Source organism: Gavialis gangeticus, unplaced genomic scaffold, assembly GCF_001723915.1.
Source record: "Gavialis gangeticus isolate Ggan-Ray unplaced genomic scaffold, GavGan_comp1, whole genome shotgun sequence".
In the NCBI taxonomy this organism is placed as follows: domain Eukaryota; kingdom Metazoa; phylum Chordata; order Crocodylia; family Gavialidae; genus Gavialis; species Gavialis gangeticus.
Window position 1 is genome coordinate 63,737,816 of NW_017729034.1, and position 25,930 is coordinate 63,763,745.

The 25,930-nt window shown below is 44.0% G+C and overlaps 1 protein-coding gene across 1 annotated transcript in view; it reads left to right on the forward strand.

The window, feature by feature from the left end:
* Positions 1-25,930, forward strand: part of RPS6KA2 (ribosomal protein S6 kinase A2) — a 361,817-nt gene that overhangs the window by 141,433 nt on the left and 194,454 nt on the right. Inside the window, exons 4-6 of the mRNA XM_019527256.1 lie at positions 12,339-12,419; positions 13,274-13,353; positions 25,009-25,115. Of these exons, the coding sequence (XP_019382801.1) occupies positions 12,339-12,419; positions 13,274-13,353; positions 25,009-25,115 (268 nt within the window). The remainder of the gene's footprint in view (positions 1-12,338; positions 12,420-13,273; positions 13,354-25,008; positions 25,116-25,930) is intronic.

Sequence of the window (25,930 nt, forward strand, 5' to 3'; positions counted from 1 at the left end):
ATGTTCCCACTGTACTCCTCTCCATTAAACGTGAAGTACAATAGTTCAGCTTCAAAAGGAGAGCTGGTGAAGGGACCAGATATTGCCTAATCTATGGTGTGGTGGTTAGAGCACTGTGCTGGTAAGTCAGCTCTGGGATGAGAGAAGCCTGGAACTGGATTCAGCTTCCTGAGCAAGCACCCTCACCACTCAGAGGTTGGAGCTAGAAGATGGGAGAGTCCTACTCCTCTTGCTGTTTCCAGGGAGAGTCCTACTCCTCCTGCTGTTTCCAGGCTTACATTTTGGAAAGTATGCATCTAGAACAGACATACCCAGCCAGTGCATGGCCCAACTGCACATGGACAGTCTGCATGCATACATTTACACATCCACAGTACAGAGACAAGGTCAGCCCAGGTACGCTGCTAGGAAAGTGCCATATATACACAAATTGAAACAGAATACCCTGTGCTTCAGTTGTGCTTGTTAACATGAGGATAATGACCTCACAGTGGAAGGATGAGTTTTAATTAATGCATGTTAAGTTCTCTGAGAGACTCTCAAAAGTTGATATGTATTAGAATTCTAACGTATTGTTAGGGCCTTGTTACATGGTAGTTTTGGGCAGCTTCTGGAGCTCTTGACACCTGGATTGTCAACACATTAACACCTGACATTTAGTTTTAAGCACTCATTAGGCATCTCAAAATAAAGTTGCACCACTCCAGAGCAGGATTATCTCTGATCCATGTTACCCAGGTGGTGTAACACTAATGTACACTGTAGGCTACACCTTAGTGTAAACATGCCACGTGTTCCCTCCCTCCCCTGATTGCCCAGATTGGATCCCACTCACTGCCCCCCTCTCCCCACACTTTCCCTCTTTATTTGTGGTTGCCTGCACTGTATGTCTGGGGGGAGCAGATAGGCAAGAGTTAACCTGCCTGTCCCCCCACCCCCCAGCTGCTCTTGGCTGACTCAGCCCACAGCCCAGTGGCTGGACAGGCAGGTTAACCCTTTCCTGCCTGCTCCCCCAGGACAGACAGCATGAGCACCCACAAGTAAATGGGGGTGAGGGAATGGAGGAACAGGAGAAGCCCGGGGGTAGGACAGGGAACTGGGGGAGCCATAGGGGGCAAGGGGAAAGTCAGGAATGGGGAGGACAGAATCCTTCCAAATTCCTGCTGTCTGGAAGTATGACTGCTCCAAACTCAAGATAGCACTAACACCCATCAAACATTTGTGAGGCTCACAGTATAACATGTAACAAGGCCCTTACAAGTTTTGGATTATAGCAGAGACATTTTTTGTTCCAGAACATAATGTATATTTAAGCACTCAGGGGGGTGCCTACATGTGCCATTAAGGGGCAGCAATAAATTGTGGAGTTTATTGCTCCTGGGAAGCTCCCAGGCATACATCTGCATGTGTACCCAGAGCACAGCACATTGAGCTAGGTTGCAGCAACCCCAGCTGGCAAGGGGCCCGTGGAGGGGAGGGGGGGTGTTAGTTAAACTGGGAAGGGGTCTGGGACAGACATTGCATAAACTGGTTTGACCTACATCAATTCAAACAGGTTTATCTCAAACTGGTTTCAGCCATTTTTAAATGGGTTTATGTGCTCTGAATGCCTGTTCTGTTACATGTTTAAACCAGTTTCTGGTCACTTAAACTGGTTTATGTGTAATGTCTGTCCCTAGCTGAGAAGGGAAGACTGAAAGGGGATTTGATAGCAGCCTTCAACTACCTGAAGAGAGTTTCTAAAGAGGGTGGAACTAGATTGTTCTCAGCAGTGGCAGATGACAGAACAAGGAGCAACGGTCTCAAGTTGCAGCAAGGGAAGCTTAAGTTAGATATTAGATATTAGGAAGAATTTTTCATGAGGAGGGTAGTAAAGCACTGGAATGGATTACCCAGAGAGGTTGTGGACTCTCCATCCTTGGAGGTTTTTAAGACCCAGCTAGACAAAGCCTTGGCTGGGAGATCTATTTGGGGCTGGTCCTGCTTTGAGTCATGGGGTTGGACTACATGACCTCCTGAGGTCCCTTCCAACCCTCATTATGATTCTAAGCAATTAAACAAAACAAAGTAAATTTTTCATTAGGAACTAGCAGCCAGTCCCACTTTGCTAAATCCCAGTAAACTCCTTTTACACCTTTTGATTTCTAAATAGGAGTTAGGTGTTAAATACCTAACATGGACCTATGAGACTAAGGAACCTAGCCTTATTTTCAAGTGCTCAGCAGTTAATACCACTTTTGTAAAGGTACTTGGATGCCCAGCTTCTATAGGAATCAATGAAAATTGGATACCTAGACACTTGAAATCCTATTAAAAAGGTCTTCCCCTTTTGTCTCCTTATAAACCTGTAAAAATTGATTCTCTTAAATAGTGTAAGCAGATCTCTTTAACCATGTAGGTACTTCTGCAAACCTTACCCACAGCAATTTTTTTAACATTACAGTCGACTGTACAATGCAAAATTTGCTAGGGGTAGATAGCTGAACATTTAGCTCAATGTTTGTTTCTGTGACAGTGCATGCCGGTAAGGAACAAACATTCAGACAGAAAAATTGTGATCATAATCAAAGCAGTATTATTTAGAATATGACCAAGCAGTCACAGAAAGCACAGTCCACTATCTTACTTCTGGGCAGTGTTCCCTCTGTGCAGCTGTGCAGGTGCACCTAGCAGTGCAATGAGCGCACCTGCATGACCACACACACCGCGCAGCTTAGAAGGAATGCTGCTTCTGGGCATAAAAATGACATGTTGTTTTGGGGGTCCAGGTTTAATTACATGGAATATATGTATTTGGGTCTCTTGGTTACATCAGGAGCCCACAGTTTTCTGACTGAGAGAAGTTCTTTTAAGACATAATGAAGTCACTCTTGCTGTGCACAAAACTCATTGATATCAGCATGAAGTCCTTGATGTTTAGCAGTAACACAAAACCTAGGCTTGAACATTTTCTGCTTTGGATTTCTCAACTGCATTTATCTTTGCAAGGATTTTATTGTGACAGAAATTTCCAGCTGCTTAAGTCCTCCATTGGGCCACTTGGGGCTCAGATGTGCAGAACCAAGACCTACCAGGAAGTTCACTCTCATAATGAGCACTCTCATAATGAATCTTTCTCCAATATCTGTTGCAAGCATCCAAGGAGCATCATTTCTGTTGGTTACAAGACCGCTCCCCATTAGATATTCATGCACTAGACTGGCCCCAGGTGGCACAGGGAAAGGCACACTGCGAAGCTTGCAGCTCACCAGATGGGCTTCATTTCTTGGGGGTTGGGGAGCAAGGCCAATTTCCCTCACCTCCCTCCCTCAGGGATTCTTAATTCCTTCCAAGCCCTGCTACTAGAAGGGGCAGCAGTGTTTCAGCAAAAATGCATGTTGCCACCAATTCCCCATGTACATTTTCTTCACTTGCCTGGCCCCATTCAATTTGAGGACAGCATTTCCTTGTTGATGGCTGTCCAGGGTACAGCTAAGTCTGTGGCTCCCTTACTACCATGCACCCTGACTGATGCTGGCAGAACCAAATGTTAAACAAAGTAAACTCAGCTATACTACATAAAAACTGCTGTAGTGGATTTATTCCAATATGTGGTAGTGCTGGAATAATGTTGTAGCTGTGGTGGACCAGGAAGGAGGCAAGGATATTTGGGGGTGGTATCTTTTATTGGACTGACTGCAGTGAGACAGGTTTTGGACATGAGATACCATTCTTCAGGTTTGAGCATAAGGCACCTTGTGCCCAAAAGCTTGTCTAAGATCTCTGGTCCCATAAAAACTATCACCTGCTGAAAATCCTTGCCTCGCAGATTTGTTCCAATATACTATTTTCCCACCATGTAGATTGCTATATAAGCAAATTTGAAGCTTAGAGCTTTGTCTTTTTTCTAGGAATTAGACAAATGGAAAAAAAGAAGCCATTGGAACATGCAAGTGTGGCTTTTTCCATGATTGCATAACCCATAAATAGCTGAGCTGATTATATTCATACTTCTCAAACAAATTCTTTTTCAGGCTAAGTCTAAGCATGGAAAGAATCCACCCAAGTAGAAGTTTCTTGGAGAAAATTGGGATCATTTAAATGTTCTTGTTTAGAGCTGTGTGTTAATTATAGCCTTCACTATCAGTAAAAACTGTCTGTTTCTCCTTCTGTTACACACCTGCACATGCACGTGCACACACACACGCACGTCCGCATGCTCACACGTGCACGCACACACACACACATGTACTTGCTCATTTTCCCTGGGGGAACAAGCTATCTATGAAGCAACATACATATTTTACAGTTTAAAAGCCAGTGCCATTTCATTTTTATTTCTCTTTACTACATTAAAAATAATTTTTGTTCATATAAATTAAAACAGCCTCACAGTCTTAAATTTATGTGTTTGTTTACTTGTATATTGGCTATACAAAAATCATTAAGTGCCACATAGCGTCAAGTTCCTGGCAAAATTCAAAACCTTACTGCAAAACAAATGAAAACGACCTATCTAGTAGAGGAAATGTCAGCTTGCAATCCAAATTAAACCAAAGCAAAGGAAGTTCCCTTCATCTCAAAACCTAATAAAATATAAGCCACAAACTTAAATGATGACTAAAGGGTGACATCCCTTAAATAAAATTTAAAATGACCCTGCCCTGGGAATGAAATGAGAAGACTTCTATGGGCAGCGATTGGTCAAATTAATCCAGGGGTGATATCTTGGCCTTTCTGAAGTCTGTGGCAATATTATGCCTGTTGGCTTCAGTAGAGTTAGGAAATCATGTCAGCTACTAGTCACCCACATTATAGTAAGTTTCTCTATCTTTCCTCTCAACCAGCTACCAATTTTATTCAGCATTATAATTAGAAAATAACTGCATCTGCTATAAACTCCTTCCTCACAGATTCTCCAGGCTCCAATTTGTTTAATTAAAGGCTTGTATTGAATTGGCCCAACTTCCTGCTGAATTGATGGATATGCTTTGGCTTCTACAACAAAGAAAGCCAATAGTTCATTATTATCTGACACAGCAGATAAGCTAGAGATGCATTGACCCTTCTAGCTTTTGTAATATACATCTGGCCAAAATTAATACTTGTTTAAATCTTAACCAGATTTGATGTCAGAAAATCAGTCTGAATGAGGTGCGAGGATTTTTAGTTTAATTTTCTTAAGGGTAAAATATATAACTGATCTTCTCTAGAGCAGACCTTTTTTTACCAGTAGAACACACTCTAAAGTAGTCTTTCTTTCTCTTTTCCTCTTATCTGAAATCCAAGAATTTGGTTGGGTAAGCTACACTCATCCTCCAGATAAAAATCCATGCCTTTTTCTAAACAGCTTCCCCACTTCCCCTCTCTGACCCATTATGTTAAATGAACACACTGAATGTGGATAACTTTTATTTCAAATTAGCATGTGCTTTCTCCACTGTTGCATGTAGTCATTGCTGCTGTTTATCAGCCAGGTTAGTATCTGTTGTTTATGGTTAAGACACAACATGTGAGTCAGTGGCAAAGCCAGGGCTTTCTGACTCTGAGGTCTGCGCTCCTCTCTCCATATCATTTTTCCTCCTCTGTTGTACAACTTAATGAGTAGAGGCAAAACACACTTTTTGGACCAAATCCAGTGCTGGATACACAGGGTAAAAGCTTTCCTGTCAATAAGAGTTCAGCAGATGAGCCCTATTCTTAGTGAATAAACTATTTGCTTAGATAAGTAAACATCTTGTGTTAGTATGCCTATCACCTGCCAAACCACTGTGCAGTCTGCCTCCCTGTCTGTGCTCTGCTTAAACCTCCACAAGTGGTGCAAATCTAAAAGGGGGCTGGTTGGGTTGAAGGCAGTACTTGCTCTTCTCAGCAAGATCCTTGACAGCACAGACAGATGGGTAGGAGCTAGTGCAACTCAGGCAGGATACGCCACTTTAAAGGTCAGAAGTAACTGCATCTGTTAAGAGAAAAACCCATGCATATAGTCAAGTGATGGGAACATACTAAATTGGAACATGATACAGGAAGTTTGGGGTATGAAGGCAGTGTAAAAGAATCTGTAAACAAAACAAAAACAAAAAGAAGGCATCCATCTGAATAGGATGCCTTCATAGGCAAGATCATTTTGGAAAAGAATCCAGGCTGATGCAAGTTGTCTCCCATGCCAGCTGATCCAACAAGAGATAACACAAAGCTCTGTGCACCCACATAATGACCTAGTCCTAGACAATAGGGCTGTGTGACGTTTTGGGTGCCGATTTGATTTGGAGGAGACTCAGCCCGATTCAGCGGCCAAATCTCCAAATCCAAATCGAATTGGGAGACCAGTAAAAAGGTCAAAATCAATTTGAAGCTGTCCAAATCAATCTGGAAAAGATTTGGAGAGCTTCAGAGATTCAGATAGTCCCCATTTGATGCTGCAGGGAGCTGGGCCTGGACTCCATGCCAGTAAGCAGGGTGTGGGAGAGGGAGGGCTGGAGGAGGAAGGAGGGGACCGTGGGGGGACCCCCACCAGGCCCCATCCCCTGTCTGCTCCTGCAGCCCCCCTGAGCACCCTCCAACCCCCACCCATGGCTGCCCTGCTTGGCCCAGCTCCTGGCTCTTTAAAAAAAAAAGCCCCGCACTCATCAGCTGCTGCCGTTGGGGCCTCTGGGGGTTCGCAGCAGAGCCCCCCCATGGAGTGGGGAGCAGTGGGGATTGTCCCCCCCTGCCTGGCAGGAGTCAGTGAGTGCAGGGCCTTTTTTTTTTTTAAAGAGCCAGGGTGCTGGGGCCAGGCGCAGCAGCCATGGACGGGGCTGGGAGAGCAGGCGGGGGATGGGGCCTGTTTGATTTGGAGATTCAGCCAATTTGGTGGTGGCTGAATCTCCTACTCAGATTTGGCCAAATCAATTCAGGACAGTGATTCAAATCACTAGATTGAGCCACTGTCCCCCAAGTCAGCCAAATCCGAATCCAAAGCAAATACTAGCTGCTTTGCACAGGCCTACTTGACAACAGTATCCACAATGTACCACAATGCTGCAGGAACAGAAGTGTGTTTTGAGCCACTGGCTGAGGTGTCATGGCCCCACAAGTACAATGACATATGCTGACTCCACTCTTATTTGCCCAAACCAACCAGGCAGAACTCATCAATCTGAATGATGGAGCCCAAATGTGACACAGATCATAGACAGTCCATTTACGTCACTTACTATAGGCCTGGATGTGAACACTAAAAGTTTTGGGACAGTTTTGTCCCTTAGACTCTGGCACAAAAGAACAGAGTGCATAGGATAGAACATTTTCACTTTTCTTTTCAAAACTGCAGGAGTAGATTTGCTTAGGAGCTTCAGTCAGCCTGAGCTGGAATCTGGACATGTTGGAAAAGTTAAATGGAAAGCCTTATCTTTTCAGGAAGATCTTTTGCCATGGATCCTAGCTCGACCTACCACCAGTGCCAAAGATAAAAACAGGACCAAGAAGAGGATGAGCATATGCATATAGCAGGTGGCAGAATGCAGGTTCCTTTCTCTCGCAGCAACAAAGCATTAAGGGTAAAGATAGGAGGGAAAGACTGTCTTGGTCTTGATTTATACTGCCTAGAACCTTGTTTTGTCACTTAGATACTACAGCAATTGGTGCTTAAGAAACAGCCAAGATGAAACAGAATTCCATCACCTGACACTGCCCTTACATACATCACTCTCTGGAGGGAAATAGATATCTTTAATGGGGCCATTTTGAAGTTTAATAGCATGCACAGCTCAACATTGTAGGAGCAGGCCTGTGGGAGGAGGGGAATAGGAGGATCTCTGTAGTGCCACAGACTGTAAAAGGGTGTCAGAATAAGGGACTGACAAACCAATTCCATGACAGTGGGATGCCAGAGAAATCTAAGCTTGCAAGGCTGCTGCCTGAAGGACCTCTGTAACACAAGGTGGGGAGAGCAAATCACTTACCTGCATGTCAAACTGTAATCCTGATTCCTTTCTTAAGGATGCATGTGCTTCAGCAACTTTTTGGGGTTTTTTGCTGCTACTGGCTAGGCGATTATCCCATCTTGGTGAAGGACACTTAAAAAAAGCTCATCTGCAAAGATAAGGCAATGTGCATTGTGCGATGATGTAGTATTTTCCTCAGTGCCCCATGCACAGCCTGCTGCTTCTGTCACCACATAGGGAGGTGGATGGCTTTGCAACATGACAGGTTGAGTAAGTCTCGCAACATGTAATCGCTTTCCAGCCCAGTTACATTTAATGATCTGAGACAGCTGGGCACAGTGGGAAGAGTGGCAGAAATGGCAGAGAGACAGTTACACAGCATGGGTCCCCTGTTACAGTCACTGTGGCCAGCCAAACCCAGAAATCAGTTTTCAAAATGAGTTTGTCTTACAGACAATAAAAGAGAATCCCAAATGGCAGTCCACGGGAATACTGACCATTACCTACAGTCAGATGGAACATGCAGAATCGATATTGGCTTCCAACCCAACTCCTCTCAGTCTCCCCTTTACTGGCGAATATTCTCCTCCCACAATATTCCAGTGCATTGCTGTCATCCTGTTTTAATACACCCACCCTTCCGTATGGAACACTTTTCCAAAACAGCATGTAACCCTCCTTGGTCTCAACAGGATGCTGGGCCTCCTATAAACACACCCATCCTGGACACATTTCAGAGACTACATACACAAGGGAGTGAGGAAGGACTGCTGTTGTTCATGTCTTTAGCTACCCGGGTGTACGTATGTGATGCAAGTGTACACCCACATCAAAGACAGACAAATGCCAGCTTTGCTAATAGTAACTATCACCTAAAGCTAAATCTTTTTCATAATGTGATGTAAATAAATAAATGTCAGTGCAGCAGAGCATTGGATGGCATGGGGGGTGGGTGATGTAATGTCCTCTTTTGTCCTTGATGGGTATGCTAGCTTTACAAATTAGTTATGCAGTCATCAGTGGTGTGTGGGTGGGTGCCTGTTTACTTAGTCACCTCAGAGGGCTGATACATGGCTTAAACCAGGGCTGTCCTTCTTTGACACAGCTGAGGCCACACATTGTGCAGGTCATGCAATGCGGTGGTTGCACGCTGGGACATGTCTTTGCTGCATGAGCTGTGCTGGCTGTACGTGCTCCCACAGACCCCCAGGCAGCACCAGTATCACACATTCCCCACCCCTCAGCAGTGCCAGCAGCTCATGCCCCTCTGAATCTCTGGTAGTGCTGGCAGAATGCAGCTCCGTGCTCCCCATTGCACAGGTCCTGCTAGGGAACAGTGGGAGAGGTAGCTGCAGGGGCTTACAGGCCAGCAGTAGGACAGACATGGCTTAAATGTATATTTTAGGGGAGTTGCCTTCATTTTGCACAGTTAGTTATGGGGTTGCACTCATATTAGTCCGAGTAGCCTATTTAGTGTTCTATGCAGTTTAGCAGTGATTTCTAAGCCTGTGTGAGTAGGCAGCTATTCGATCCAGCTTCAGATCCCGCCGCTTCAGATGCTAGTAATCCGATCCAGAGCTCCGGACCAGGTTTCCGCTTCGATTTGGCCGAAGTAGCTCCAAAGCTTCAGAGCCTCCTTGGAGATCTGGCCATAGGGTATAATGAGGAATCAATGAAATATCTATAACTTTGTTGTTTTCTGTTTGATTTGCATGAAACCTACAGGGGTGGTAGCCTCCACTGAGAGCACGGAGTCAGCCAAGTTTCAAGAAGATCAGTCTAGGGGGTTGGGGGGAACTGCACCTCAAGCTGCTGACAGGCAAAACTCATGACATAGATGACCCTGTGCGTGCTAAGGTACAGCAGGCTGAAAACTACAGGGGTGGTGGCCCCTGTTCAGGCAATCAACTGCCCCAAGACAGACACAGTCAGTTGCACAAGCACCCATGTCACGAGTTTTGCCTGTCAGCAGCTAGAGGTGCGGGGCCCCAGAACCCTGAAGCCCTACACCTATTCTCCTCGACAGCTGGCAGGTTTCATGGCGGCAGCAGGGGCTACCATCCCGGCAGCTTTCACCCTGCTGTGCCTTAACCCACACAGTGTCACCCATATCATGAGTTTTGCTTGTCTGCAGCTTGAGGTGCAGTTTCCCCCAAACCTCTGCACTTATCTCCTTGAAACCTGGCAGGCTTTGTGGCCTCAGAAGGGGCTACAGCCCCTGTAGTTTTCAGCCTGCTGTGCGTTAACACACACAGGGTCATTTGTATCATGAGTTTTGCCTGTCAGCAGCTTGAGGTGCAGTTGCCCCTTAACCCCTATACGAATCTTCTTGAAACTTGGCAGGCTTTGTGGCCCCACTAGGGGCCACCACCCCTGCAGTTTTCACCCCCCTGTGTTGTAACACATAGACGTGACATGAGTTTTGCTTTCAAGAATTTGGGGTGCAGTTCCCCCTGAACCCCTGCACTGATCTTCTTGAAACTTGGCAGTCTTCATGCTCTTAGAAGAGGCTACGAGTCCTGCAAATTTCATCCAAATCAGACAAAAAACAACACAGTTATAGATATTTCATTGATTCCCCATTATACACTATGGCCAGATCTCCGAAGTGGCTCCGAAGTGCTTTGAAAGCTCTGAACCGCTTTGGAAAGCCTAACGAAACCAGCGCTTCAATCTGGACATGCTGCTTTGGACACTGAAGCATCTGAAGCTTCTCGAGATCCGAAGCAGGGTCCAAAGCCTCGCACCGCCCTAGTGATTTCTTCCCCAGCGTTCCTCCAAAAGGATCTAAGCAGCTACTAGCAGTCTACAGTGGGACTGAAATCCCATTTCAGATCTCTGTAGGATTCAAAATGGGATTCCTCTGCCTAGCTTTTCCCCTGCATGGTTTCGTGACATGAAATGGGATTTGAGTTTTAGTGGGTATGTCTACACGAGTCACTTAATGACCATTGGACTAATTCTACTGTGCATTAGTGCAGCTGGCAAAATCTGTGCTAATGTGAAGTACATTAGTCCAATGGGCATAAAACATCACTTAAAAAGTGTTCATTTGCTCTAATGCAGTGAAGCTTCAGTCAAATGGGCATTAAACATCACTTTAAAAGCATTCATCTGTGCTAATGTGCAGTAGCACCAATTACAACGCATTAAGTTAGTACCTGTTATTGCAGGTACTAAACTTTATGAGCTGTAATTATGGCACATTAATGAAAGTGTAGATGCAACCACTGTAACTCATTTTAACTAAAAAATGGCTTGTGTGCAGGGAGGGGCACATCCAATGAAGTAAACCCTCTGCTTATAAAAGCTTAGGTTATACAGTTCTGATTTAGTTGTTATATATGATGCAAATCTGCCCTGCCTTTTGTATTGAGGGACCAGCCTGATTAGCAAATGAGGATTTCAAGACCATACTTACTTGGCTGAATTGCATTGGGGTACAGTCATGGCTTGGTTGATGAAGTCTCCCACTTTTCAACATACTTCAGGCACATGCATGTGACAACTGCAGCACAAGAAAATAGCATGCATTGTTGTCTAAAATAACCTAACAACATGCACAGTGGATGTTCTGGCTGAGAAGTGAATTGATAATGTGGCATCTGGAAAAAGAAGAATAAAACCTGTAATCAAGAAAAAAAATGATGATGATCAAGAGACCTCAGTCTGGAAACTGCAAGCCATCTTGGTGCCTCAGCAGTCTGCTAAGTGCAGCTGCTACCCAATCTTCAGTTTCAGTTTTGATTAGTTTGCACCCGGTGAACCTCTAATTATGTTTTCCTCTTACTCTCCATTCATTTGAACCAGAAATCATCACTCTTGCTTTTGTCCCCATAGTAATTACCCCTGCACGTGGAAATAATACCTGCTCCTCCTACCTCAGCTGCTGACTTTTCTCTTTAATGATTATTTTTGATTGCGAGATTTAAAATAACAGATCTAGAGAGTGGTATACAGTGAGTCATCTTTACTGCTAATGTCAGCATGGTGTAACAAGACCATTTAAATTCATGCAAGGTTAACCTGGCGGGCTTGGTTGCTGTTATGCTTTATGTATTTTTAAGAGGGATGCTAAATTTTATATAGGTTTACTTTTTCACATTAACATAATCTCTGAACATTAAACATGATATTCTCCCTGGTGTTTGGAATACAGTAGTGCCCCATTGCAGTAGGCAGTACACAAACAGAAAGACAGACAGAAACAGACAGAGCCCTCTTCTGAAGAGCTCACTGCTTGCTTAGATGAGACAGACAAGAGGATAGGTAAGGAAACAAAGGCCCAGAGTGGTGAATTGACTGGTCACACAGCAGGCTACTCTCAAGAGTCCAGAATAGAAACCAAGTCTCCTGAACTTCAGCCCCATTTTCTGTCTAGTGGACCACGCCACCTTTTAATCTATTGTTATTCTTATTGTTCTTTCTTTATAGTTCGGGATCGGGTACGATCAAAAATGGAGAGAGATATTTTGGCAGAAGTGAACCATCCTTTCATAGTCAAGCTTCATTATGGTAAATATAAAAATAATAGCATTTTCATGTACTCTTCAGTTTGTGGGGTGGAGGGAATTGTAACCAGATATGTTATTGTTTCACATAACTATCCTCTACTCAGTACCACTCCATTTCTACTTATTGCAGGTATGTCACTAGTATGAGAAATTATTTTCTAGTCCTTGTTTCTTCAGAAAATTTCAGCAGATGGAGGTCTTGGCTCCTCCTCTGTGAAAGTATATTAGATATAAAGTGTAATGTGATGCTAATGTGCTGTGAGGAGGTGCTAGTAGGATAACAAATACGAATATAGCAATCCCATCATCTACCATCAGGAAAAACATAGGAAACCAGAGCATCTAATAATTAAAACTTGTTACTAATAAACACTAAGTGATTAAAATGTCTGTAAATTAATATAATGGCTTGCTTAATGAAAAGCAGCTTCATGCCTACAATTGCTTGTCTCAGCCCAACTGAAGAGTCCCATTGTTAGTGCTAAGGGACTTACGTGAACATTTTGAATAGGCAAAGCTCCCTTCTACAGTTTTAGTGCCTTCTGTGCCCAGCTCTCTTTCTTCCTTCCCTCTACTCATTGTAAAGTGGTATTATACCTACAGATAATAGGAATGGAGGGGAAAAAATGGTAGTAATATACGTCTATCTCCGAGCTAATGTCAGAGTATTCCTTGTGGCCTAGGCAAAATTGCACAGTTTGGTAGAGAAGCTACATGGTTTATTTAAAAAATGTGAAGGCTTAAAATGATAGCAGAATTATAGATTGGACAGTGTGGAATTAGTCAATAATATTCATTCTTTGGAGACTGGGTAATGATTAAGACTTCCAATCTTTCCATCCTTTTCTAATGCAGCATTTCAAACAGAGGGGAAGTTATATCTAATACTAGATTTCCTGCGGGGAGGGGACCTTTTCACACGGCTCTCTAAAGAGGTAAGCCCATAGATTTGTGTGAGAAATTAAAGAAAAAAAGTGTTCTGGATTTTCAAAATGCAAATGAGGTTGATGGAGGTGGGTGGACCTCTGGTGGGGGGGGTCTCCATTCTAATGTAACTGAATTAAAGCTATAATATGTTATAATTTCTCTAAGCATATTTAATACTTGTGTTTACATCATGTAACTTTGTAGAGTGCTGCCTCACATAATATCTAGTCATTGTTTGCTGCTCTTAGCAGCATAACCCCAGGCTTGCTAGCAAGATGCGTGGGCTGGCTGTAATGGGGAGAGAGTAGAAGTACCCAACCAGATTCTCTACCTGGGAATGCTCATGCTTGAGATGACCATGTGTGGCAGGGACAAGTTTTGAATGATAAGGTACCCCTTGTATTTCCCTACCATTCACTATCCTGACTTCCAGTGAGTAAAATTCCCATCTCCTTGTCCAGTTCTCTCCTCAGTCTGCTGACCTTATTGCAACAAGGTTCATTTAGTTAACCGGCTAATTGCCTTCCTCCCTGGGTTGTTTCTGAAACCTTGGGAATTAATACAGAATCACGATGGGCAAGATGTTGGTCCCACTGAACTCAGTGCCAAAACTCCTATTGACTTCAGTAAGGCAAGGATTTAATCTGCTTTGTGTCTCCACAAGGTCCTCTGGAGAGACTGTCAGGGCAGGGCACAGCAAAGCTGTCAAGTCCCATGAAAGGAGCGCTGAGAGACTTATGACGCTATGCTTCAGCTTGTTAGCCCTGATCTTTTTCTTCTGTCCCAATAATATGTTGCTCAAACCTGAAGAGAGATGGTGACTAATCCTTCAACTTCAGTGATCTTTCTCTAATTTAAGACTGATCCAGAATCCTGGTTCTCATTTCCTCTGTTACTTTTAATTTTTTGTTAAAAATACATCATTCATAATATTGCACCTTTTAGCCCGTATAGAACATTTGATACAGACAGTATTCCACACTGCTTTACAGTTAAAAACCTATACCATGATAGTTACATAACAAAAGACAGCAGAGAGGAGAAAGTTCAGACATGCACACAGGAAAAGAATTATTTTCAGGTGAATTCTAAAAAGAGAAAGAATGAGGAAGAGAGACAGGATATAGACAGGGGCTGCAACAAAAAAGGCTTTTGCATTGGTCACGATACAGGCTATGATTCTGGTACAATAATTGTTGGTAGATTATTGACAGCATTGAGAGAGAAAATAATATTCATAGAAAGGTCACCGGTTAGATAGTTTTCACTATATCGGCATACAGAGATGCTTTTAAATAATGCGGTATTTGTTATTAATACCATCACTGCTGTGTGCAGTTAAAATCATTGGCTAATAAAAAGGTTAGCTGTTAGTTTGTTTATCAAAATTAATGGCAGCTTGTACTTGCAATTAGTGTCTTCCTTGATTCTGAAACTACATGTCATACACTGTGAAGTTGTCATCATCAGTTCTACATCTGTCATTTTGTAAGACATCTTTGTAAGGGGAAAAAAATCTCTCTCAGCCTGCAGTGTCAATGGGCGCTGATAGACTTGCCAAAGCAATAACACCCAGCATTGGAAAGCAATCATCCGAGTCATCCAAAAACCCAGTAATGTTTAAGCACTTCATATTGTAAATTGCAACATGGAACCTACTGAACTCAAATTTTACCAATGTGTTATCTTCAAATATGGAAATGACATCAAAAACATTTATCGATACAAGGTCAAAATATTTGATTTGATGGGGAACAAGCATTTGGCACATCCTGAAATTGCAGCAGATTGGGAAAAGTAGAAACAGCATACGTGTAAATTCGGGTTTTCCTACTGCTCCCTGTAAGGGCTTTCTTTATCACCACATTTTCATTCGCAGAGAGGTCATTAGCTGTGGTAGTCTGAAGTCAGGCACAGAACCTGGAGACTTTGTTCCCAAAATTTTGGTCATATATGCTACTATCACCAATAATGCAACCAGTAATTTTTCCAAGGGAACACCATATTTCTGAACTGTTTTTACCCCTGGCTGACTCACTGTTTTGAAGTTCACAGTTGCTAAACATAGCCAGACAATTATAAGAGGCTTACATTCCAAATGTCCTTCTGTTGCTCCATTACTGCAAAGTGTCTGTAAAAAAATATCATGGTACTACTACATTTTTTAGAAAGTAGTAGCCTTCAGCATGTGTTGTCTCATCTGCAACAATTCAGAGCTCAGGGCAATCTTTCAGCCCTTCTTCCAGGTCATCCATGTACATTTCAGACACTTAACTAGGACAGTTATCTCAGTAGATCAACCCAGTGTATGGCACCTGTGCTTTTTCAAGGTTTCCAAATCAATTTTCATAGTAGGGTTCTCTAAGATGTGAAGTAAAACACTAGTGGTGCAAGAAGCCTCTGTGAGTGGGTAAATTTCTATCCTATGCAGCATTTGTCCTTCTGTCTCTCACTGAACATTTTTTACGCTTTAGGTTTTTTTCCTACTGCAGATTCAATTGCTTGCAGCTTCCATTTATGCAAAGCACTCTCAAGATAGTTTATCAGTTTGGTTTTTACTTGAAATCCACATGAGCCATACTTGCTGTACAAAACTTCAATCAACCACTTACATGAAATACCCCTTGAGATACTTCTCACTTCTCTGCTCAGTGTTTATGTTTGCCACTTTTCTCGCACTTGCTCTTGCTACTTTTGATCTCGATGGCACTTCCCAGTTTCCTTGCTCAGCTGCAAACATCACTGGCTGAGCTACATTGCTAGTGGTACATAGGGAATGTTTGCAGCAGCCAGACAATAACCATCCTGAGTGAGGGTCCCACTGATTTGTTTTGATGTCAGAACATGACAATATGCATTTTTATATTAAATAACAGATCCACAGAATTAGATGCCTTCTTACACCCCTTGCCAAGCCTACACAGATATCATTCACATTCTCATTAAGCATGGCCACCCTGACTGATATGGCAGAATCGGACCCTTAATGAGCATAAGAGTGGGTGTGTCTACATGTGCTATTAAAGTGAAGTAATAAACTCTGTTGCAGTTTGTGCCAGAGTTTATTGCTCCCAGGCATCACACTGGACCGTGCACCTGGGACTGCAGCATGTTGAGCCAGGACAGAGCAACTCCAGCTGGCAGGGGACCCCAGGGGTCAGCCTGCCTGCCTGGGGCTGCTCTGATTTAGCTCAACATATGGCAGAGGGGCTGGTTGGGGCATGAGGGTGCTACAGTGCAAGGGCTAGCTGGCAGGCAGACCCACACTGAAGCACCCTCATGCCTTAGCCAGTCCCATCAGTGTCTACATGTGCACTGCTGTAGGATAGTACTTGTCTGGCAGTACTACCCTATGGCAGAGTTAATTAATTTACTAGTTTTACTGTGGAGCTAAGTAGCCAGTTCCACAGTAAACATCACATGTAGATGCACCCTGTGTGTAAAAATGTAGATGGGAGTGTGGGTCTCCAAAGTGAAGGGAGTTACAGGAGGGGAGAGAGAGATAAGGTGCATGTGAATAATGCAAACCAGATTTCTAAATCATTGCTCTAACCTAAAAGGTGATTTTTTAAATTTACAGAGAGTAGTCATAGTAAATAGTTATTTTTTGGAAAAAGTATTACAGTATTTTCACTTACAGATCAACTTTGATGTTGCCTCTTGCTAGTAGAAGATGGGAAGACAGAGAGGGGCAACAAGGATGATTAGTGGTATGAAAAAGCTTTCGTATGAGAAGAGACTAAAGAGGCTGAGCCTCTTCAGTTTAAAAAAGAGATGCTTGAGGCGGAACATGATACGGGTGTACAAAATATTAAATGATGAAGAGAAAATATATAGGGATTTATTATTTACTATCTCTTACAATACAAGAACTAGCAGTCATAATAGGAAACTAATGTTTAAACTAACAAAAAGAAGTTTCTTTTCACACAGCGTGTAATTAAAGTGTGGAACTCATTGCCACCAGATGTTGTGGAAGCAGAGGTTTAGCCAGATGCAAAAAGGGATTGAACAAATTACTGAAGGAAAGGAGCATCGGTAGCTATTGAGCATGGGAGTTAGCGGTACAGCCTCTGAATTCAAACTTTCTAGATTTTAAATGCTGGAGGCTGGAAGTGAGAGAGGAACAGTGGAAGAAAGCCTGGTCATATCCACTTCACTCTCCCTTTCAGCATCTGGGCAGGATCCTGATTCCCTGGGAAGCCAGTCTGAGAGGAATAGGAGTCCAAGTGAGCTGGTTGTATATTAAAGAAAACTTACTGGAGGTGCAGGAACAAACCATCCTGATGTGCAGGAAGAATAGGAAATGTGGCAAGTGACCAGCTTGGCTTAGCAGAGAACTCTCCAGTGAGTTTAAACACACAAAAGAATCTTTCAAGAAGCAGAAGCTTGGACAAACAATTTGGAAGGAGTATAAGAATATTGCTCGGGCATGCAGAGATAAGTCGGAAGGTCAAAGCACAATTGGAGTTGCAGCTAGCAAGGGACGTAAAGGATAACAAGAAGAGTTTCTATAGGTATGTAAACAACACGAGGAAGGTCAGAGACAGTGTGCAACCCTTACTGAATGGGGGAAGCAACCTAATGATAGATGATGATGAAAAGGCTGAAGTACTCCAATGCCTTTTTTACCATGGTCTTCACAGGCAAGGTCACTTCCCAGACTATTGCACCAGGTAGCATAGTTTGGGCAGAAGATGAACTGCCAACAGTGGTGAAAGAACAGGTATGGGGCTCTTTATAAAAGCTGCATGTGTACCAGTCCATGGGTCTGGATGCAGTGCATCCAAGGGTGCTGAGGGAGTTGGCTGATGTGACTGCAGAGTCACTGACCATTATCTTTAAAAACTCATGGTGATCAGGGGAGGTCCTGGATGACTGGGAAAAGGCACATGTAGTGCCCATTTTTAAGAAAGGGAGGAAGGAGGATCCAGGGTACTATAGGTCAGTCAGTCTCACCTCAGTCCCCAGAAAAATCATGGAGCAGGTCCTCAAAAGAAACCATTTCTAAGCACTTGGAGGAGAAGAAGATGATTAGGAACAGTCAAGCATGATTCACCAAGGGCAAGTCATGCCTGATGAATCTGAATGCCTTCTATGATGGGACAACTGGCTATGTGGATGTGAGGAAAGCAGTGGACATAACATACCTTGACTTTAGCAAGGCTTTTGATACCAACTCCCACAGCATTCTTGCAAGCAAGCTGAGAAAGTATGGGTTGGATGAATGGACTGTTAAGGTGGATAGAGAGCTGGCTGGATTGTTGGGCTCAACTGGTAAGTAATAAATGGCTCAATGTCTAGCTGGCAGCCGATATCAAGTGAATTGCACCAGTGGTCAGTCCTGGGGCTGGTTTTGTTTAATATCTTCATCCCATCTTCCAGATTGTTAATGTAGTGCACCCTCAGCAAGTTCACAGATTAAACTAAGCTGGGGAGTATAGTAGATACACTGGAGACTAGGGCTAGGATACAGTGACCCAGAAAAATTAGAAGATTGGGCCAAAACAAATCTCATGAGGTTCAACAAGGACAAGTGGAAAGTCCTGCACCTAGGATGGAAGAATCCCATGCACAGCTACACCTTGGGGACTGACTGGCTAAGCAGCAGCTCTGCAGAAATCGAGCTAGGGGTTACAGTGGACAATAAGATGGATATGAGTCAGCAGTGTGCCCTTGTTGCCAAGAAGACTAACAGCATACTGGGCTGCATTAGTAGGAGTGTTGCCAGCAGATGGAGGGAAGGTATTATTCTGCTCTGTTTTGCACTAGTGAGTCCACATCTGGAGTACTGTGTCCAGTTTTGGGCCCCCACCATAGAAAGGATGTGGACAAGCTGGAGAGAGTCTGGTGGAGAGCAGTGAAAATGGTTAGGGGGTTTAGGTGAGAAGGCTACCTGGAGAGGTGGTGGAATCTCCATCCTTGGAGGTTTTTAGGGCTCAACTTGTCAAAGCTCTGGCTGGGATGATGTAGTTGGGGCTGGTCCTGCTTTGAGCAGGGGGCTGAAGTAGATGACCTCCTGGGGTCCCTTCCATCTCCACAACAAATGTAATGTGCAGCACAGGGGAGCAAGGGAGGTCTGACTGCTGGAGGGAACCACTGGCAATAAGGGTAGAAAGTGGACCCAACCATGAGATCTAACCTAAGGTGCAGGTTGTAGCAGATGAGTGAGGAAACTAGGCAATGGCCTGGAGAGCAGAGATAATGCTGTCTCCTGTAACAGCTGCCAGGAGCAGATCTACTCCCTGTGGGGCCAGAAGTTTTCCTGTCACAGCTGCTGACCTGCTGCTTTTCATGCTCACTTGCTCAGGTGCAGCAGCATCAGAGTTGATCACCTCTGCTTCCGTCTGCTTCTGAGATTCCAGTCCTTTCCGTCTCTGCTCCAGAAGACATGGTGAAAGATGCTTTAGCCATCAAGGGAAGGGAACCATAAGCAGCTCTGACTTGCACTACTGACCACCAGAAAAAGAATGCTCTCAAGACCATCACCTAGGGCTATAGCATTATCCTTCCTGCCCAACTAGTTCTGCAGAAACAGCTGTCTCCGTTGCCTGTTGCTCAGCTATCTGGTTTCTGCCTCAGAGCTAGCCCCACAGCTACATACCTGCAGTCGTGACTGTGGCAGAATGCCACCTCTTTCTCTCCCCAAAAACTCTGCTCTGTGACAATTTGATTAACATGTGCCCTGCAGAGAGCAGACATCCCCTCTCATTAGGTAAACTGAGTTAGATACACTCCTGAGGAAACTGAGCGTTTTCCACACCACGGAGTGAGAGAAGATCTGGGACAAACTACTCAGACATTACCCAGCCATGCCAGTTTGCTCTATGGGATTTCTCTGATATCGCTCTACTCTGTATCCTATTCCAAACCTACTCCATGTAACCAATAAAGTTCTCCTTTGTACCTAGCATGGGAGACTTATTGGGAGTGCGTCTAGATTATGCTTTGGGGTACCCTTGGTTCGGCTGACTAAGGGAGACCACTATTTGTGCTTCAGACTGAGTTCTTGAAGTGGGTTGGGTACCCTCAAGGATGACTAGGCCTGTGTTTCCCAGGGGGACAGAGCCAGGATGAGGTCAGACCTTGGGTGGCAGCAGCAATATCCCCAGGCTAGTGGGTGTGCTCCAGGAAGGGGGTCGGCCAGACGTGAGGCAGCCCCACGGAGGCACTTGGAGCCTGGAAAGTGGTCAGGTACAGTGAGGTGGGTGGCTCAACGCAGGAGCACCCCCTACTGGCTTGCCACAGTGACACCCTATCAGTTAAACTCCAGGGCATCCAATATCCTCCCCAGGCTAGACTCTGACGAATCATTTCTGATCCAGTATGAATTCTGTCTGTGATGGCTTTAGAGTAATGTCTGAGTAATTTGTTCCAGCTCTTCTCTCACTTTGTGGTATGGAAAATGCTCAATTAGATCTAAAGCTAGATCTTTAAAGTATGATATGAATTTTCAAATGGCATCCTGATAGGAGTTTTACTGTATCTACTGTAACTGAGTCAGGGAATTATGGGTGGAATAAAGATGGCGAGAACAAGTCTTGCCTTGCTTGTTGGCGTGAAAGAGTTTAATCCCAGGTAGATAACTGCAGAGAGAACAATACTTACAATGTTATGTAGACATCTTAAACACAGCAGCAAGGCTTTTTTAATGAAAAAAGTATACTAAAGAGAACAAAAATAAATGTATATTAAGAAAGGTAAAGGTCTCTAGTTTGTGGTGACAGCAGTTTTTAATGGCCACAATCTATTGGCTTATACAAATCATCTCATCTTTGGTAGGAGAGATACCATATCTTGCCTCCAAAGTGAAATCATAAATTCTGAACAGATAAAAAACTATAAGTCAGATAAAGTAGGTTTTCTTCAAAGCCTAAATGCTAGCCTCAGATTTATGTTCAACTCTAAAAACTGCAGCTTCTTCCTGAGTGCATCTCATAGTGATGTACTGGCTTCTCATGACCTTTGGCCTTCAAGCATTAGTCCCAGCACCGTGGTATTTCTCAATATGAATTGAATTTCAAGGTCTACAACTCTTAGTTACATCTTGTTGATCTCTACTTATTGGTTCTTCTCTGCCAAGATAATGTGGCAGAAAACATTATAGAAAAAAAGTGTGTTAGTTATGATTTCCTAATTGGATAACTGATTCTACTCCCATTGACTTAACTGGATTTAGATAAAAGTGCATAGTATTACAATATGTGAGTCTGAAAAGCTTTGGCTGAATGTATTATTCTGTCATTCTGCAATGCATAACTTCCATAGGATATGTAGATAGAGATTAGTTGTTTTCCTCCCTTCCTTTGCTCTCCTTTCCTGCTTAAATTGCATATCCTAGGTGAAGTATATATTTTTTTATGCTTAACTTTTTTTTTTTAAATCAAGGTCTTCAGTTCAAAATCCTGATGCTTTATGGCCCGTGTAGTAGTATCCTTAATCAGAATTATATAACTTTTCTATCAAACTCTTGTTCTTCAGTTTCTGTTTCAAGTTTCCTGCAATTCTGAATCTGAGCTTTTGAATATTTCAGCTTTTTTCAGCAATGGACTTTTCTAGTCACTACTATGCTGAGTAATTCTTAGTCATGTATGTAGTATAAATATTTATTGAGGTGGCTTGTTCTATTTACTTTACATGTTATATTTATGCATCTGTGCCCAGTGTGTATTCTTATCTTCCTGCACTGTTACATATATACAAATTTTCTAATGACCCTTTAGTTATAGGTTGAAAAAATACCATATTTACTCAAATACAAGAGGAGGTGCTCCCCCCACCCCTAAGTCAGCATGAGGGGAAAAGTCCCTCATCTTGTAACTGCATACAAGGAAAACTCATTAAATACACTGTCTAGCATTAAACTGCTGCCAAATGCAGCATGTGCTCAATAACGGAAACAAACTATGACGTTGATTAAATGCAGCCAACACTGAGCATGACTATAAAACAGATGACCATATTGGGTAAACATACTGATAGGGACATTTCTTGTGTGCAAGGCCCTTAAAAGAACACTGGCAGTTGCTCCCCCAGGAGGAAGCAAGCACCAGGCCTAAAGGTACTGCAATACCAGACTAACACTCAGAGGGACTAGAGCAAGCTCCAACACCCTCCCCTCCAAAAACTCCACAGGGAACTGGCACCAAGCATGGAGGTACTGAGACACTGGGCCAGCCATGACACCCTCCCTTTCAGTTTGTGGGGACTTTTTAATGGAAACTTTTTCATGCCCCAGGTCAAATTAGCCAGATCAGTTCCAAATCCTTTGAATCGTTCAAGAACCATACGTGGCCCTACTACTGGCAAGTATTCTCCACCCCAGACTTTTCAGCCTGGGTCTTCAGATACTCCCAGGTCTTTTGGCAGGCATCCTTTGTGCAGGCCCAACCCCAGAGGCTTGGGGTTCAGATGCCCTCAAGGTTTTGCTTTCCCTCAGCTTTATGGCTGCAGGAGCAAGCTAGGGAGGAATCTTCCATTTCCATAAAATCAGCATGTAGTCAAGATCCTCCCACTGGAAGCTGGCCAGTGGGAAGCTAACTATGAGGCTGTTGTAGGGAGTCCTCTCCACATTCAGACAAGAGTATAACCCTCCACTACAGAGTGCCATTGTTTAATTTCTAAAACAGAAAGCATATTGTGGCGGAGCACCTTTGGGGTGCTCGTCATGTGGCAGGAGCTGCAGTAGGCTGGGGCAGAGCCCAGCAGGGAAGGCATCCAGGTGAAGCCCTACAGATCTCATTCTAAGTGGGGAGGTGTGTGGCGGAGCACCTTTGGGGTGCTCACCACTTTAGGGCTCTCACAGGCTCTGAGGGGAGCCTGCTTGGAGGAGCAGCAGGGGAAACATCCCCCATGTACCATTTAAAGGGGGAAGGTGTGTGGCAGGGCACTGCTGGTGCCTGCCACTTTAAGACTGGGGCCAAGCAGCCAACAGGTGCATAATTGCGGTGGCCATTTTAGAGCTCTGGCCACCCATATAAACAAGGCAGTTCACTACTGGCAGCCCAGGCAGCAATATCGCCTGGCGGTGATGAGGGCCAGGCATGGCTGCAGCCACCTGAGCCCTGTGGGGGGTGCAAGACCCTGAGAAAAGGTAGTTGGGGCCAGGCACAGCTATGGCCACCTGAGACCAATCAGGAAGAGGAGCCCCCTTGGCGCCGAGTGAGGGGGAGGTGTGGAGCCCCGAGTGAGGAAGTGGCCCCAAGTGAGGAGGGCAGAGATGAGTAGTCCCAGTGAGGGTCCTGTGTGGAGCCCCAGTGAGGGGGCAGAGATGAGTAGACCCAGTGAGGGGGAAGAGATCTGGAGCCCCAAGTGAGCAGGGCAGAGATGAGTAGTCCCAGTGAAGGGTTGGAGATGAGGAGCCCCAGTGAAGGGGGGGTAGGGGTGGGAAACCAGAGGGCTTAAAGCCCAGTATGCTTACATATGTATATACAGAGTTGACCCTGGAAGGAGCCAAAGCAAGCTTAGACCCGGACAGGTAATTGGCTGGCCACTACCCCGGTGAGGGTCATGGGAAAGGCCCAAAAGACAGTACATCTGCCACCCAAGGAATAGACTATCTAAGCCTGTGGCCTAAGGGGCCCGCTTCAAAAGGGAGCAAGGCAGAATAAGTTGTCGACACATGAAAGAGACCCTGTGTGAGAGGCCCTAGTGAGAGGAGGGCGGTATGAATGAGTCTGTGACTGAGGCCTGACAACAAGGCCTAAGCTTGGTCTGGCTGTACGCCAGGAATACTGTAACATCAGGATGCCATCAGCGAGGCATGGCCTGTGGTGTAGGGGAGGTACGGAGCCACAGATAGTGCCCCCTGGGCACGAATGGGCAGCCTTCTGCCTTAATTAGCAACTATTAATTAACTAAGAACAAGGCACGGCAAGTGAGTCAGGTGGGTGGTGTGCCCAAAGGCAAGTGGGGAACCTAGCACTGTGGCTAGGCGGGGAGCCCCACTTTGCCATACATGTAAATTCATTTTCATTCAGAACAGGTCCATATCTCAGTTTATGGGATTTGTGAATGAAATATTGAGATTTTAGTGAACTAAAAGTACATGCAGGTATCAAGGGTATATTTGGTGCTCTTGTGTGTGCTGCCCAAAAGTATGGCCATGCCCACCAAATCACAAACCAAACCTGGAAATAAGGTAGTGAAGCCTTCTGGAGGGAGTTTGAGCACAGTGGCGTTAGGGTTGGGAAGGCACTTTCAAGGAAGCTTTTTGGCCTTATTTCTGGACTTGGTGCATGTGGTGTGAGAGTCACGGGTGGGGGTGAGGAGTCCACTCAGCAGCAAGCACAAAATTACAGTGGAAGTAATATAGACGTCCTCTAAGGATCTTGCTGTAAACTCACAAATTTTCCTATCGACTTCAACGGCCATAGGATCAGGCCCGAATGTTAATAAGTATGTGATATTGTCTACGCATACCAGAAAGAAGAATGAAAGAAGCATGTTTTAAGGGATAGAAAGAATTAATACATTTTTGCTTTGTAAGAAATGAGTACCTGATAAAAATGGCTTATATGTTTTCAGACAAATACTGGCAGAGTGAATCTTATCTTCTGGTCCTTCTGGCATTTGAGAGTTAGAGATTTCTCCCCTGTGGTTGCTTAAAGCAAGTCAGTCTCTTACCATGTCATAAATAAACTTGTCCTTCTGTTTCTGGCTAGGTAATGTTTACAGAAGAGGATGTCAAGTTTTACTTAGCTGAGCTGGCCTTGGCTTTAGATCACCTCCACAGTCTTGGAATTATTTACAGGGATCTAAAACCAGAAAAGTAAGTAAATGAGAATACGCAAGCCTTTTCGATTGCTTTTGTTCCTTTCTGTTGCTTTTTATACTAGTAGGTGACAAAATGCCAAATGCCCTTTCCTTTTCCTCATCTTATGTGTCTGCTTATATGTCCCTCATCTGCACATATCTGAGCAAAGGGAATACTGGGCATTGTTCTTTGCAGATGGGGGACTGAAATGCAGGGTCACTGAAGTGACTAGCGCACAGTTACAGAAGAGAAGGATGGTGGCTGAGCTAAGAATTGAACTGAGGTTGTTTAAGTCACAGTCTAATGCCCTATCAATAAGGGTATACTTCCTACCATTCTAACCCAAGATGAGGGGACATAACTGGCTGTAGTCCAGTGTTATGTGGTCAACCAGAGTGGCTGCTCTATTACCTGCAACCAGATAGTCCCATTTCAAAAACAGTATGGATAAGGGCCTAATTCTGATTCAGTAGCATTGATTAAAATGGCATTCCTGTAGATTTGAACCATTTTAATTTGGTTTTAATCCTGATGTGATGTAAACAGTGTGGTGAAGTTCTGCTGCCAGTTTAAGTGTGTCTAGGCAGGTTTCAGTTTTGTTAGGCACATTGTTTAAAATAAATTAGTAGGTTTGAATACTAGTAAGCCTACTAAATCAAAAGAGGGAACTTCCAGGATTTTTTAAAATACCTTTGGTAACTATCCCAATTACTTCACCAGGGATTATTTTAGTTAAAATTTTCCATAAAAAACATAATGTTTTAAAAATGATAGTATGCATCTCTTCCCCCCCCCACCCCCAAAGCATGTGTAAAAACACTCTTTAATCT